This window comes from Peromyscus maniculatus, chromosome 17 (genome assembly GCF_049852395.1).
Source record: "Peromyscus maniculatus bairdii isolate BWxNUB_F1_BW_parent chromosome 17, HU_Pman_BW_mat_3.1, whole genome shotgun sequence".
Classification (NCBI taxonomy): Eukaryota; Metazoa; Chordata; class Mammalia; order Rodentia; family Cricetidae; genus Peromyscus; species Peromyscus maniculatus.
The window spans coordinates 8,434,853-8,450,243 of record NC_134868.1 but is presented as its reverse complement, the minus strand read 5'-3'; the positions used below and the strand labels follow the sequence as shown (position 1 = coordinate 8,450,243).

General features: G+C 39.0%; 1 protein-coding gene across 8 annotated transcripts in view; it reads left to right on the top strand.

Annotated features, from left to right (window-relative positions):
* Positions 1 to 15,391, top strand: part of Marchf1 (membrane associated ring-CH-type finger 1) — a 748,496-nt gene that overhangs the window by 594,551 nt on the left and 138,554 nt on the right. For all 8 annotated transcript variants that reach the window (XM_042263091.2, XM_042263084.2, XM_076553275.1 and 5 more), the window contains one exon: positions 2,373 to 2,423. In XM_042263091.2, the coding sequence (XP_042119025.1) occupies positions 2,373 to 2,423 (51 nt within the window). The remainder of the gene's footprint in view (positions 1 to 2,372; positions 2,424 to 15,391) is intronic.

Sequence of the window (15,391 nt, the reverse complement as noted above, 5' to 3'; positions counted from 1 at the left end):
TAACAGTCACTTAAAATGTTGGGCCTGAGCCAGCCCCGAAACTGTGGCCATGGGAGACCTGTCCCTATTAACAATCTGTTTTGTAGCAACAGGGGCAGGGGAGAAGTGCTCTCCTTCTCTCCTACCACCCCCTGCCCATCAATGCTGGAGGCAGGTAGGAGAGATGGCCCTGTGGTCATGAGAGTGGGAGAGTCATCTCTGACCACCACCAGCTACAGCACTCTGGAGAGCAGGCCCTGTACCTCACCAGGGCAACACAAGAGAGCCAACATGGTTAGAACAGGTGTAGGTGAGCCAACCCCAAAATTGTGATCATGGAAGAGTTACCCCATTTCCCATCTGATGGACCCACTCTACAGCTGCCCAGGCCCAGACCCAGGGTTATGGCTTGGCCTGCCCCAACATTCACCCCATCTAGGATCTATTGGAGATGTGAAGGGACCTGACCCACAGATCCAAGCTACAAGATCTGCACAACACAGGGCACCAGCTGGAAGTCCAAGAAGAGTCCTAGTGGGGGGTCTGGCATCAAATGTGTAGTGGAGACCAGGGACCTCAAACCAGACCAATGACTCTGTGCAATAAACACTTGCAAATAGAGATGCATGGACAAAGGGGGATACAGCGTGACTTGTTTGGGTCACACTGCAGCTTCCGTGATGAGATTTTTAATTCCTTCCCCCCACCACTTTTATTTATTATTTATTTTTTTACTTTTCTCATTTATTTTCTTAATTCATTTCTCTTGAATTTTGTTTTTTTTTTGGGGGGGTGGTGTGCAAAGGCAGAGGGTAGACACTAAGGAACTGGAAATGAATGGGATTAAGATACATGACACTCTCAAATGCCATATGAATGAAAAATGGGCAAACAAAATAACCACTAGCACTACCACAAAGTCTATTATTTTGTATGATGTATTTGCATCTGTTCCACACGATAATGTGTCAAAACTCTGAATTTCATTGAGAGAGGAAGATGGATTGATTTTGTCAGGAGCAAAGCGCCATTCTCCATCACCAGAAGAAGCGAATCAGGGGAGCACATCTGTGGGCAACATGCACATTCATCCTAGGCTGGATCCCAGGCTGTTATGAGATGTAACTAATCACATCACTGTACCCGTCTCAGTCTGTAATAACATGCTCCTCAGTGATGTCAGTGGTTACAGGAGATGGATGTCACATGTTCAGACCGAGTATCTGTGTATAATGCAGCAATAGTTTTCAATGACTGTAGCATGCGTTTCCACCATAGCACATCTGTCACCACAAGCCTTTCTCATTGAAAATTTCAGGCACACTGGACTGGTCTGGAGCCATCCAGAGCTGTCCAATGGAGCTGGAAAGTCTACCAGTGCTCATATCCTCAAATACAACAATTCTGCCTCCCCCAGCAGCTCTCAACTGCCCACTCAGTATGTGTTGGGGCCTGAAGAGCACCTCTCCCATCTCTGCAGGAATTTTGGCTTGTTCTTCTGTGGGTAACACAGCTGCTGTGAGTTCCTGTCGAGAAGACAGCATGAAGTTGATACTTTCTGCACACTACATGCATGTCTATAAACTCTGGTTTTCCACTCATTTATCCTCCAACAGATAATTAGAATAGAAATAGCAACCAGACAGCAGCAGTCAGAGGTTCACTGACTTAGACCTTAAGTCTGTAATTTCCTAGAAAAGAATCTTCTGCCTTCATACTAGAAGGCTGGGCTCCTTAAGGTCGCTTTTTACTTTAAAATTTCATGCTGTAAAAAAAAAGTGCCATTCAAAAGCACTTTGGGTGCACCTTCTCTTCTAAACTACAAATTGCTTAAGAGGCAAGAGCAGGGCATACACTCTTAGAACATTTTTAAATCTTCAAACATAACTTAGAGCATTTTAAACTTTAAAGCGCAAGTGCTTACAAGCATGAAGAATGACAGAAAAGACCAGTAAAATGTGTTTCCCAGGAACACAAGTTGCAGGTTTCTACAACACAACTAGCACAGGGTGTTTACTTGCATGGGAAATTAGAATTTACTCATAATTTTCTGGTTGCTAAAGCAAAAGTAAAACAATGGGCTGTACTCCCATTTTCTAATTTGCAAAACGATTACATAGTGGGGTTTTTTGTAGAAAGAATAATTTCATGTAAACAAATATTGCTAGTTTAATTGCTACTTTGAAGTTAATTGGACTATATTAACAGTGTACTGCAATGTACTAGAAAAAATGCAATCTGATAAAAGTCATTTTGCTTAAGTTCTTTGTGTGTCCGTCAGTCAGAACCTTGAGAATATTCATAAACCTATGCGATGCTGCCTTGTCTCCTCTTGGTGATGACAGGTTGGACCAACCTTTCCTCTAATCAGTGTTTCTAATTTTATTTTTCAGAATGAAAAGTCCCCAGGGCGATCAGCAAGTCGATCAAGTAACATATCAAAAGTAGGTGAAATCTCTCTCATTTATTGATTTCTCCATTTCATGAGTTCAATGAATATTGATAAGGTTTGACCTGAAATTGTTATGTATGAGAAGTACTCAAATATGATTTGTTAATGGCTTGAACTATTTCACACTTTTCCTGCTGGAAACATCGTGCTTTCATGCAATCAGCTAATGCTGTTTTTCCCTTTTGCTCTCAATACAAAAGGTAATTTTCCACTTTCAGATTTGTCCTGGGAACTGTGGCTCCTTTTCCCTCCATTTCAAACATATAGGGACAACACACTCTTAAATCAAAGCCATCAGCACTCATGGCACTGTTCCCATGGATTGAAAATGTCAAGATTTCATGTCAACCTCACTGAGATGTATACATTTTTATTGGGATAATTTTTAGAAATCCATTTCATAAAAACTTTAGTTGGGCCGTATTTAGGTTACAGAATCAATAGATAAAAATCAAAATACTCCCTAGGCTGACTTTAAGTCCAAACCAGGAATCAGAATCATGAAATTATTATGAATCTGTACAAATACTCTAGAATTTTTACTGATATGAAAAAGTTCCTGAATCATTAAAATCTGGTGCTATATGATGGGCGGATATGGTGCTTGGGAATTAAAATGTAATGCACAGCCATTTTTCAAAATGGGAACTCTGCTTTTCTAGGACACTGTCAGGAGCAAGATGGAATTACATGCGGGTAAATTCCATGTCAGGGTCTTTCACTAGCCAGGAACTTCCACATTCCCAGCCTTAATCCTGTATTAGTAATTTTCCACTAGTTTCTGATGGTGGATCTAGAAATGAGTAACAAACATTAGGCTTTATGCCAACTCCAACTTCCTATTTAGAGAAGCTCTACTTTCTACTTAGTTTCCAGGAGCAAATGACTTTGTTACTCATTGAGAAGTAGGAGTTCTAGAGTGTCATCATTCTCTTCAGCTGGATTCCTGAGTACAAACCTTACAGATCGATGGCATGTGCACACAGACTGGGTGCTTCCAGGAGTATATCCCCGATTTTGAACATACACATTTCTGCCCATTTCTCTGTATGGAAGACCTCTGTGTTGCAATGCTACCAGCACTCTAAGATGCCTAGATAGCATCCTTTGAAAGATGATCCAGAACACATGCACTCATATGCTCACTTGCAGAACATTCAGGATTCAAAACTGGTGTAGCTGAAGTAAGTGTTACCCAGAGGCCTTTGTGTTGCTGGCTTGACAGTGTGAAAAACAGTAGAACCATGGTGCAATTGAGTGATCGATCAGTAGACCATTTGGGGAATGGCCTTGAAGGGTGTTGCTGGAGCAGGCCCCATCCCTTGCTCTTCTTATGCTGCACTACCAACTCTCACTGTGATGTGTTCCCCCCTCCTCCTGCCCCATTGAGAGTCAAAAAGCGATAGACATTCCTAGTCATTGATTCAGTCTCCAAAATTGTGATTCATCACAATCTTTTCTCTTGAAAACAGTATTGTCTCTGGTATTTGTTATAGTAATGAAAATATGATGGAACATCACTATTTTGAATTTTTTCAAGTTGTATTACATTCAAATTGAATTACATACAAATCATAGTTCCTCAAATCCTCCAAGATATTTGAGAAGGAATATTCCCTTCTGGTTGAGAACACTTCGAAGGGTGAAATCTTAAACTCAAGGCTCTGCTCTGTTGCTTCCTGAGATAATCACCTAAAGTCCCTAAGATACTTACTCTCCCATGACAAAGCTAGTCACCTGAAGGATTTCTTCATTTTGTTTTGTATTAACAAACCATCTTCTAAATGTCTGTCATCCAAGCCTCATAGGAGAAAGCCCACCCAGAGCCATGAAATAGTGGCATCTTTGTGAACAGATTAATGTCAAGCAAGTAACAACTTAGAAGCTGGTCAAGGGGCCGCCAGCTCTGTTACCACACTAAATTGCCATGATCAAGGAGCTCAAATATATCCTCTGTCCAAACTGCTGTTTGAAAAAATGCAATGTGTTCACAATTTTTAGCCTTTTAACTAATTCCTTCAGAAAGTATATGAAGTCACAAGGGTCCCTTCCCATCTCTAACTTCTTAAAGATTCTCTGACCTTCTGTTTGGACATGAATGAAAATCTTTTCTCTGTTTACCTTAGTTCTATCACAGAACATTTTCAACTATCAAACCCTAGTAGATTTCTGCGAATCTAAATCTCTTAACCCAATACAACTATCCTTGCGTTTGTGTCAGAATGATAGTCAAAAGTGATAAATACATGACTGGGTCCTCATTCCTCTTATGAAATACTAAATGTTAAACTCTTCAATAGTCCTGTGGACTACTGAGTATGAGATGACAAAACCTATAAATATTTGAATTCTTTCATTTTCAGGTGTTAGAGAAGAAATTATCAAAACTGGAACAGAACTTTCATCCTTTAAGATTGTCAAAATAAGTTTATGTAAAAATATTGTAATTTTCAAGGGTATGAGAATCAATAGAGTGGAGTCATAAAGAACATGGATAGCAGGGCACCTGCTGAGAAGAGTTATTAAATTTCCTTTATAGCTTATCTATAAAGGGAGAAAGAGCAGCAGCATATATATCTTGGTAAGGCTCTTGAAAACTGGTTAAGTCATGTGTAAGTATCAGCTCCTCTAGCTGTGGTGCTCCAAATATTTAGACCTCAATGACAGCATCAACAAAGCACCTAGGACTCTCTCTTTGGTCAATGAATTTGAGACTGTAATGTATGCACTGTTTGTTTTTTTAGTTGAATCAGAATAAATTAGACAGTGATAAGATGAAGAAAGACATTAAAAATACTGTATATTCCTTTCAGCTTAAATGTTTTATATTCAACAACAATAAATGCTTTAAGGCCAGCATTAGTGTAACTCACACTGGCTGTCTTCTCTACCCTTTTTCTAGTTTGTGCTAAACTCCATCCATTAATACAGGACTTTTTCAGGATATAGTAAGAACACTTCCAGGATAGAATAGCAAAACTTCCCATGTCCTTACGTCTGCCCCCCACCTGGGCCTTCTCATTCTTTAATGAATGAACAGACCTTCCAGTTCTTACTGGGTGTTTCTCTTGTTCTGTGCTGGAATAGTGAAGCAATAAAAATGTAGACTGAATCTTCAGTGAGCTCAAAGGACAGAGTTGAGAGAAAATATATGATATTACTGTGCATATAAGCATAAAATATGTGGACAATATATGTGCACACACATAGAATATACACAATGGGCATGCTCTGTATAGATGTGTATATATAATATACACTATACACACATAAGATATACACTCTACAACAGCATGTGCCCAAAACACTTAACAGATCTGAAAGTCCAAAAGGCCTGCTGGCACGTTTGGTTGCTGTTTGCATCTGAGAACTTGGACTTTGGAGCTAAAGTGCTGTCCTACTCATGGATTTCACCAGTTCACTGGGCTGGAACTGTAAAACATGTGGCTTATCCTAAGCATATGCTTTCTTTCACGGAGCCCAAACTAGTTGCATAAGTGAAGCAAATGGATGACCAGAGGACCAGTTCCGGTTAGAGTCTAGACCAGCAGTCTCTAGTGAGTTCCTCCGGTGGACGAAGTTGCACAGGCGCCATTATCACCTTTTTCTTAGGAATAAAATATTTCCTGGGAAACTGTGTTCTGCTTTTGTTAGATGCCTGCTGCTGGTTCCTGTGAACTTGAGCCCACGTGCATTTTCTCTGCTTATTTTCTCTTGAATTTTTCACTGTAATAAATCAAAGCTGGGATATGATTACATTCTCAAGCCTGAGGACCCTTGGATCTCATGGCCAAGGAGACCCCAAACACACCATCCTGAAAAGGAGTGCAGAGGCTGTGAGGGGTGGTCAAATTATCTTTATTTAATTGCAGTAGGATAACTCAAAGGGAGTGTCTTAGAAGAGTGTACATAAACAAGGACTTCCATGTGTGATGTGGTCAACTGTTAGGAAACATGTTGAAGGGAATATAAGTACAGAATTTGGAAGGGAGGAAGCAGATATAAAGAAGGGAACATAAAATAGCCAAGGAGCTATTATGAAAACACTTTGAATACGTTCTCTTTAGTCTGGTTGTACATGTGCCATTGGGCATGGAAAATGGTCAGTAAGGTCCGCAAGCCTTTATTCTGTCTCAGTGAATAAGAATGAATGTGAACATTATATTTGCCATTTTAGAGTTATATAATATAAAAACATGATATAATAAATGCATAATAAATGCTGAGTTGTTAGCGAACATTAAAATCACATTTTAGCTTTTAACCTCTGAATAAATTTTTCTGACAATTAATCTCTGAATAAGCCTTTGAATTGTTCAATAACAATTGTATTTTGTGATTTCTGGTTATTCTGACATTTTTATAAGCTTATGTTTTTTGTTTGTCTTAACAATATTAGACAGTTAGACTAAACCGCTTTTCTTATTTTATAGTATTTATTTTTATAGTCTCTTTATATATCTCAGCCTGGCCTTAACCTCTGTATTTCTTTTTTTTTTCTTTTTTTTTTTTTTTTGGTTTTTCGAGACAGGGTTTCTCTGTGTAGTTTTGCGCCTTTCCTGGAACTCACTTGGTAGCCCCGGCTGGCCTCGAACTGACAGAGATCCGCCTGGCTCTGCCTCCCAAGTGCTGGGATTAAAGGCGTGCGCCACCACCGCCCGGCGCTTAACCTCTGTATTTCTTGAATCAGCCTTGTAAGTGCTAGGATTATAGACAGGTGCTACCGCATTTTTGTCTTTTTTTTTCTTAGTAGTTCTCATTTTAGTGATGACAGTATACTTTGAATATATTAAAGTTAATCCAAGACCTATAGTTAATCTATATAGGTTGAAAACAATGTGAAAGATATTGTTATAAAATCTTGTGTGAAGAGAGCAACCTTCACTTTTATAACACACACTTATTTTGAAACTTTTAATACATTATTAGTTCTCATTACTACTTTTAGCACACACATGATTTGCAAGTCCTTAAAGATTAAATCCCAGCCAAATCCCATATTTCCTTCACTTTTTCTATGATAGGGGATCATTATATTCAGCTAGCAACAATATGTGCTTTGCAGAGAATCCTCTCAAAAGCAACTGTCACAGAGAAAGAAACTTAGTTCCATTCAAGTTCACAAAATTGTTCTACTGAATAAAGTCTGGTTTTTGGTTTATGCACAAAGCAGTTCATAAAATCAAATTCACTTATGAAAAGAAATTCAAAAGTGACTTCCTTAACAAAATGATACTTCAGTGAGTTTTCATAATTTCTTAGTATATTCCCCAGACTATATTGACTTGACAGGTTTCATCTAAATTTTTCATTTGGTTTCTGCCTGGAAATATCTTCTATAAGGTTATCATGAAGATGTTATATAGCTATAAAATAGTATTTTTTTCAGATTTCTCTTGTATGAATACCCCAGCTCATTTCACAATAAAAGAAGATGAATAATGTAGTCAAAACAATTTCTTCAGCAAATACCTTTGAGGATGTGCTGTTAGGGTGGATCATGGCATTTAAATGAGTGTTATCTTTTGATCAAATTTGTCCTTCATTTGACTTGTGGAAAACTTTATCGCTCCATATTTTGCAAGATTTGCCTTTAAGATTCCAAAGCATTTCCTAGCAAGGTCAAGCTGTACATGTTCCTGATGTGTAAAATATACTGTGAATGCCTTCAGCTGAGCCCAAGCCAAGCATTTGCATTACTGAGCAGGTTTTAATGTTCTGATTTACTAAGGAATCCTTCTTGGTAATACAAAGGGCCTATAAATCAGCTAAAACCTTAGACAGCACACCTTTAGAGGATAACCTGGATGTATTGATGAAGTAAAAGAGGATATTATATTGAGAAATAAGTGGAACTAACTAGAGAATTTTCACAGATCCTCAGTCTAAGTTCCTCTTGAGACCAAAGTTGAGTGAATGGATATAAATTCAGTTGAATTAGTAAAGGTGATGAGGACTATTAAGAAAACCTGAAGCCTCTTGTTGCCTGAGACTTTATTTTATGTATGTCCATTCCTTGTGAGTGCTCATCTAATCTCATGACTTTATAGGTTAATAACACTCAGACCGGTTAAGCCAAAATTTCATCCATAAAATCCGGATTCAAATATTGTACCTTAATAAAATCACATAGATGTATTATAGGCCAGTTGCTATATAAGATCCTGAGATAAGGATTTTTGCAATGATATTCTAGGCAAGAAGTAGTGGGAAAAACCACTGCTGAAATGATAGAAGAAACTCAGGAAATGAGAAGTCAAGAGAAGACTCCTTGTTCCAATGGGAGACATGTAGTTTTGTCCTTCTGGAGGCCAGGGAGCAATCTTTTCATTTTTTATTGGCCACTTATTGGCTCAACAGGTTTCAGAGACAGTGAGATTTCTATGCACTCTGGCACTTGTTTAATGTAAGTAAATAACCCAAAAGCCACAGAGACAAGTAACCGAAGAGAACCACAGTTGTAAAATTTTAGGAACAGAACTACACAGAAATTGAGAGACTTATAGACTCACATATGTTCACAGGGACTAGAAATGATTTCATCACAACTGTGACAGTATCTTCTCTGGTCTATCTTCTGTCTTCATGTGATCTATATACTCTTGTAGATGATGACTGATTACAATTTCTAAAGAGTAAACCTAGAATGACAGGATAATAGAGTGAGCTTTTGCTATAGTAAATGTCAAGCAAAATCCAATTCATCTTCTTCTCTGAACCATCCTTCTTCCAAAGTCTCTTTCTTTGCAAAATGGTTCTAACTTCCTTTTCTTGTGACTCTGACCTTGACAGTGGCTAAAATCATTCAGTGGGCATCAAATTGGAGCGTGAAAAATATTTGGTAGCCTCAAACACCCCTCCTTATCATAGGCAGGTTCCATTCTTCACTGAATTACTGTACTTCATACCAGACAATGTAACCTGGTCACATGGTCCACGGGTGCCCACCTTCTGTTCTTTGATCTTCCTAGGGTCCAGGAGCAGGTCAAGGCCTCTTCTTCTTCTTCTTCTTCTTTTTTTTTTTTTTGGTTTTTCGAGACAGGGTTTCTCTGTGTAGCTTTGTGCCTTTCCTGGAACTCACTTGGTAGCCCAGGCTAGCCTCGAACTCACAGAGATCTGCCTGCCTCTGCCTCCCGAGTACTAGGATTAAAGGCGTGCGCCACCACCGCCCGGCGGCCTCTTCTAAAGTAATGTTCTCTACAGACAGGAGAGTGATCTGCAATATCCATACTTGGCAGTTTCGAATGAATGGGTTTATTGCATGTACAGAAAGAAGAATTTAAAGTAAATAGCAAGTAGCAGATAGCAAAAGGCAGCTGATAGAAAATATCATCAATTCAGATGCTTAAAACTTATGACAGAAGTGACTAGGGTAGTCTGATTGAGAGGGAAAAAACAGAATTAATAACATCAATTGGAGTTTACAAACATCCAGCAGAAATGACTGGGAAGTAGCCGGTCATGTTGGAGTTCATTACTCAGGTGTCCCTGGTGCAGGGTCCTTTCCAGCCATGCTGTGGATGAGCTTCTGGCTTTCCATTCCCACTCCAGGCATGTTTATGCCTCTGCTGGAAATAGTTTACCCTTTTATTATATAAAGACAGAGCTTTTTAGAACCCTCTTGTTTGCTGCCTTTCTTGTCCTCTTGTTATAGGGCCAGGGGGCAGCCTTTCACTACATAAAAGGCCTTGGAGGTCACCTTAAGACAAACACACCTGGATCTAAAATGTGAGGTTCTACCCTGACTCCAGAGCCAGCTTCTCAGTAAATTTAAATGGTATATGACAATTAAGCAGTGTACTATACATTACACATGGTAAAGAGAATTCTGATATGTTCTGATGAAATCTGCTACCTCTATCTATGACATCAAAAATTTCCCTTCCGTTATCCATTTGTATATTTAGTTTATTTGTATTTCTATTTTCTAAATAGAACACTTTATTTGGATAGGGCAGACATGGTGGAGATTCAACTTTGTATGTATTGAAGATAAATTAAAATATAAATAGAAACTATACATTTTTGATGGTTGACATCAAACCTACATTTCATTTTTGTTTATCATAGTACTTCTGGGAACTTGAAATTCACCATTTATTATTGGTCTGAGATCAATGCAGCTTGTGTTACAGCTGCGAGCATTGAAGAACCTCTTCTCATCCAAGCTTCCTCAAAACTAGTCTTTGTCACCTAACGAAGGAATCTGTGAATTATTGTAAATGGGGCTTGTCATGTGTTCAACATTCAGATTTCTGCCAAGCATTCTGGGTCGTATCTAACAGTGGGATGAAATCTGTTCTTTACTCAGGAAGGAATGCACTAGCATACACAAGAGCACAGAGTTCCTAAAACATGTGCATTTGAACTGTCTTTGAACATTTGTAGGTTTTTTTCTTACTGCCCTATGGAATGGACACATGTAATAAACATTCAGAGTACTAGCTATTCCTAGATCTGTTGACACATGGTACTATCAATGTAATGGACTACTCCTGTGTTTGAAAATTGTCAGGCCATTGAGGTCACCTCCAATCTGTATGTTGACATGTTCATAAGCCAAGTCCATGAATGTATATTGATGTCCATGCCACATGAATGCAAACTACTTTTAATTCTCATTTATAATGAATATTGTAAACAACACCTCACAAATTTCTGACCTCCTGTCACATGCCAGATTGGGTATCCCTCTTCTCTAAGACACATAGCACATGTAGCACAACACTCTATTGGAACCTCCTGTCGTTTGTGTGATGTACCATGATTCGGTAGATAGCCAAAACATGAGGTTAAACAGTGATGTGATGAAATCACTGGCATTGTCTGTTTAAAAATGTATTGTTATTGCTTTTGTCTGTGCACATATGTCATGACACATACGTGAAGTCCAGAGGACAACTCTGTGGCCTCAGGCCCCTCCTTCCACTTTGTTTGTGTTCTAAGAGTTGAGCTCAGGTCATCAGGCTTGCTCAGCAAACACCTTTACCTGCTGAGCTGTCCTGCGGGCTCTCTAGTTTTATGTCTGTGCCTAATACAACAGTCAAAGTGATCTTTTTCAAGCATAGATTAGGCAGAATCTTGTTACTGCTTAGAACCATTAACACTTTATATATCCCTCAGAATAAAAATAAACCTTTAAGTCAGGCGTAGTGGCATATGCCTTAATTCCCAGCACTCAGGAGGCAGAGACAGCTGGATCTTTAGGAGTTCAAGGCCAGTCTGATCTACACAGCGAGTTCTAGGATAGCCAGATCTACATACTAAGATCCTGCCTTGAATAAACAAACAAACAAGCCCTTACATTGACCAAGAAGTCATAATCTGGAACAGTACTCTCTCCCTAACTGTGTTTCTTCTTCTCTTGCTGTTGTTGCTCAGTTCCAGGCATACTGACTTCTTGCTGCTCCTCAAACAGGATTTCCTTCAGAGCACTTAACCTCTGCACTGCCGCTTCCCTTAAAGATCATCCTTGTTCTGGGAACACAGAACAATGGCAGAGTACTTGCTTAGCATGCCCAGGGTGATAGTGCTATTCTTATAATCTTAGTACTGTTCCCTATATAAGGGGGTGGGGATGGGGGGAACGATGCCTGGTATCAGCATGATCAGCTTCCTCTCACCTTTTCCATTTCTTTTCAAATTTCATCTTCTCAGTAAAAACCTTTACTTTCTCTTCCCTTTGAAGTGCTGTATTAATTTTTTCTTCATTCTTGAAAATTTCACAAATGTTTTCAATGACACATGATCCATCTACCCCCTATTTCTTCCTTCCAACTTCCTCCATGTACCCCATGACATGGAATATCACAGAAGAGAAGGAAGAGATCATTTAAGTGACCAATGATGGAGAGGAGCATCTGGAATTCAAACTTCCGGACTTCCCGTGGCTGTCACACTCTTCTGTTGTTTTTTCAGAGAAGGGTAGCCTAGTCTAGTCCCTCAAACTTACAACCACCAATGCTGCCATCATGAGTGTGCTCAACAAAGCCAAATAACTACATTTTCCCTTAAAATTTTCATCATGATCCATAGCATTGTATTTTATTGGCTCTTAGGGCATAATTTCTTTCTACACTCATTATTGCTTGTTCAGTGTGTAGAAAATTTTTAAGTAGGACAGATTCGATAAACATTTGTTAAATGAATATATAGACACTGTTGTATTTAATACATGCATCTTTATCATGGAATTTGTGGACTCAGAACAAATACCATGTCCATGCCTGTCCATGGAAACTATGACCAAATACACCTCATTTTCACTTATGCCATAAAAAAGTCCTGGTACATAAACTATACCAAATGTCAATCAATCCATTCTTAGTGACCTGCTGGCATGGAGAAGTGTATGGATCTCTGGGTAAAAATGTTGCTATCTAGCCAGAGGCAGAGGGAACAGTCAAGATCATCAGCAAACATCCCAGCACCTGGTTGATGGGGCACTGATGGCTGATGCCATCTCATTCACCCATGTGTATTCTATAACTTTAGCTTTTGTTCAGACTTCTGCTGCTCTAGTGGGCTTCCCTGAGGATCTGGCTAGAACCCCTCAGCAGGCTATCATTACTGTATTTGATCATTTATAGCCACAAGGTGCAAGGGAAAGTTTCCCTAGTACATCCTAGAGAGAGCAATATATGTCTCCCTGCTCCTACTATGCAGCAGAACTTCCTCACACTGTCAGCCAGTACCACCTCCTGAGGACCCAGAGGTCTTCTGATCTACTAATGCAGGACAGGTCCTGCCTAACATCATCTCATATTCAGGGACTCAGACGTTGTGACAGTAATGTATGATGCTGGGACTTATATACCCCAACATGGCAGGTGCTGCCTACTTGACAGTACAATTATAAAGCCTTAGAAAGGGCAGCATCAGAGCTATCACTTTAGAAGACAGCCCAGGAAAGGGAGACTAAGCCTCATAGAGTATATCCCATTTTGTACCAACATACATAAGATAGGGCAAAGACCTGCCTCTTGGGAAGCCCTAGTTTTGTCAAAAAAAAATTAATGGGTAACAATAGACATTATCCCAGTCATGATCATTTCCAGTAATCTACTTGGCTAATGTGTGTTTACTAAAGGTACCATTTAGGGTCCTGTAGGTTTATAAATTCTGGTCCAAAGAAGGGATACTCCCAACAAGAGACACAGTAGAGAGTTCTAATATTGGAAGCTGTGACTATGGTTTGGTCATTCTGAGGTCTTTTTAACAGAACATCAGTAAGTGGAGGTATTTGTTATTGTTTAAGTTAGCATTTGTCAGCTTGCTAAGTTGGATGAGAGGCTCGTGTTGTATTCTGGCAAATGATAGAAATATTAGGGTATGAAATACATTTTCTCTGTGATTCTTGAGCTATGCATTTGTCTTTTTTCAACATTACAAACATATTTGGTTTTAAAGCTCTCTAGTCACTAGAAGACTTGGAAATCCTTTTAAATGTATTTTTATATGAGCCACATTGGAAAGCTGGGGGGATTCATTTTTAAAGCAAGAAAATTTGTCTCAGGCTTTTAAAGGTCTGTTTCCAAGCCCTGTGTTAGCTATTGTGACTAAAGTTTTGAAGCAAATACTCACAAGGAAGTTAGCATCAATAACATTTTATCTCCCACAAAATCATAGTAGATAGGTAGTCTTTTAAACCATTTAGTTCATTATGTTCTGTCGCCACCCTGAACATCCCCTAAGAAGATGAGGACTCCCAGGGAAGTCTGGACCAAAAGAAGTTTACTTGAAAAATAGAGCTTGTTTTCCAGAAGCTCCATGCTTGCAGGACCAGAGTGTAGAAATGGGACTGCAGGTTAGCTCAGGTGTCAGACCCAGTGGGGCATGGAATTAGCATTAGAATTTCATCTTTGTGCTATGAATCTTCATAGCTGCAGAACCCTGACCTTACATTCATAGTATGGAAGACTCACATCTCTCAATGTACTGTGCAGCCACACAGAGGTCCCCCAAAGAACTCAGAAATTAGGCCATGCCAACCAGTCTTTGGGAATGCACAAGGAAAGCAAACATAAAGCCAACATACTAAAAGAATAAACATGACCCAGTGGCAACTCTGACATTTTAAAATAGACCACTCCAACTTAAACTCTTCGACAGTGTATTTTCTTTCATTCCCTCATTTATACGTTAATGTAGGTTGGTATACTTGAAGATGAATTAAGGGAATTATTTGTTTTGTTTCTTCTTGTTTTTGTGCTAAGGGTAGAATTGAAGGCTTTGCACATGCTAGGCAAGCACTCTACCAGTAAGCGGTACCACCCAGCCCAACAGTATGTCTTTAAACCATCCATCCTTTCCAGTGATATCAGTAGTTCTTACCATTTTACGGGTCATACAGAAAGTAATTCTGAGAGCCTTGGCCCCTTTAGGTCCCAGAACAAAAGGTTTACTTTTTTGTTGGGGAAATATTCTATACAGCTGATTTTCAGTAGGAATTTCTTGGTATTGATTCTCTACCATTGCTGTCTGGTGTGGCAGCCATTAACCACAGGTGGCTAGTTAAACATAAATTAGTGGCAATTATATAAAATTTAAAACCCATTTTGGTTGTACTGAACTAATTGATTATGAATGAGCCCTACGGAATTAATGACAGCACTGATTGCTGTAGTAGTGGACATGGCATGTATGATGTGGGAAGCTTTTTTCCAGACTTCATCCTAAAGTTAAAGCCAGTGTTTGCTTTCCATTGTAACCCTGAAAAGCAAATGAATAACTTGAAATTTTTTGGTGCCAGGTTTGGAAATCATCCCTCATCACTGACCATCTGTCAGATTATGTAAAGTAAAATGAGCAAGTAAACATGAAGGTTTGCTTTTCTTTCCATCAAAAGCAATTTATTTTAAATGAGATTTCCTTGGATTCATTTTTAATTTTTGTAAATATTCACATGTTTCAGTGTAATGAATTTCTGAGGTGGCATGAAGAAGATATTCGATGTCAAAC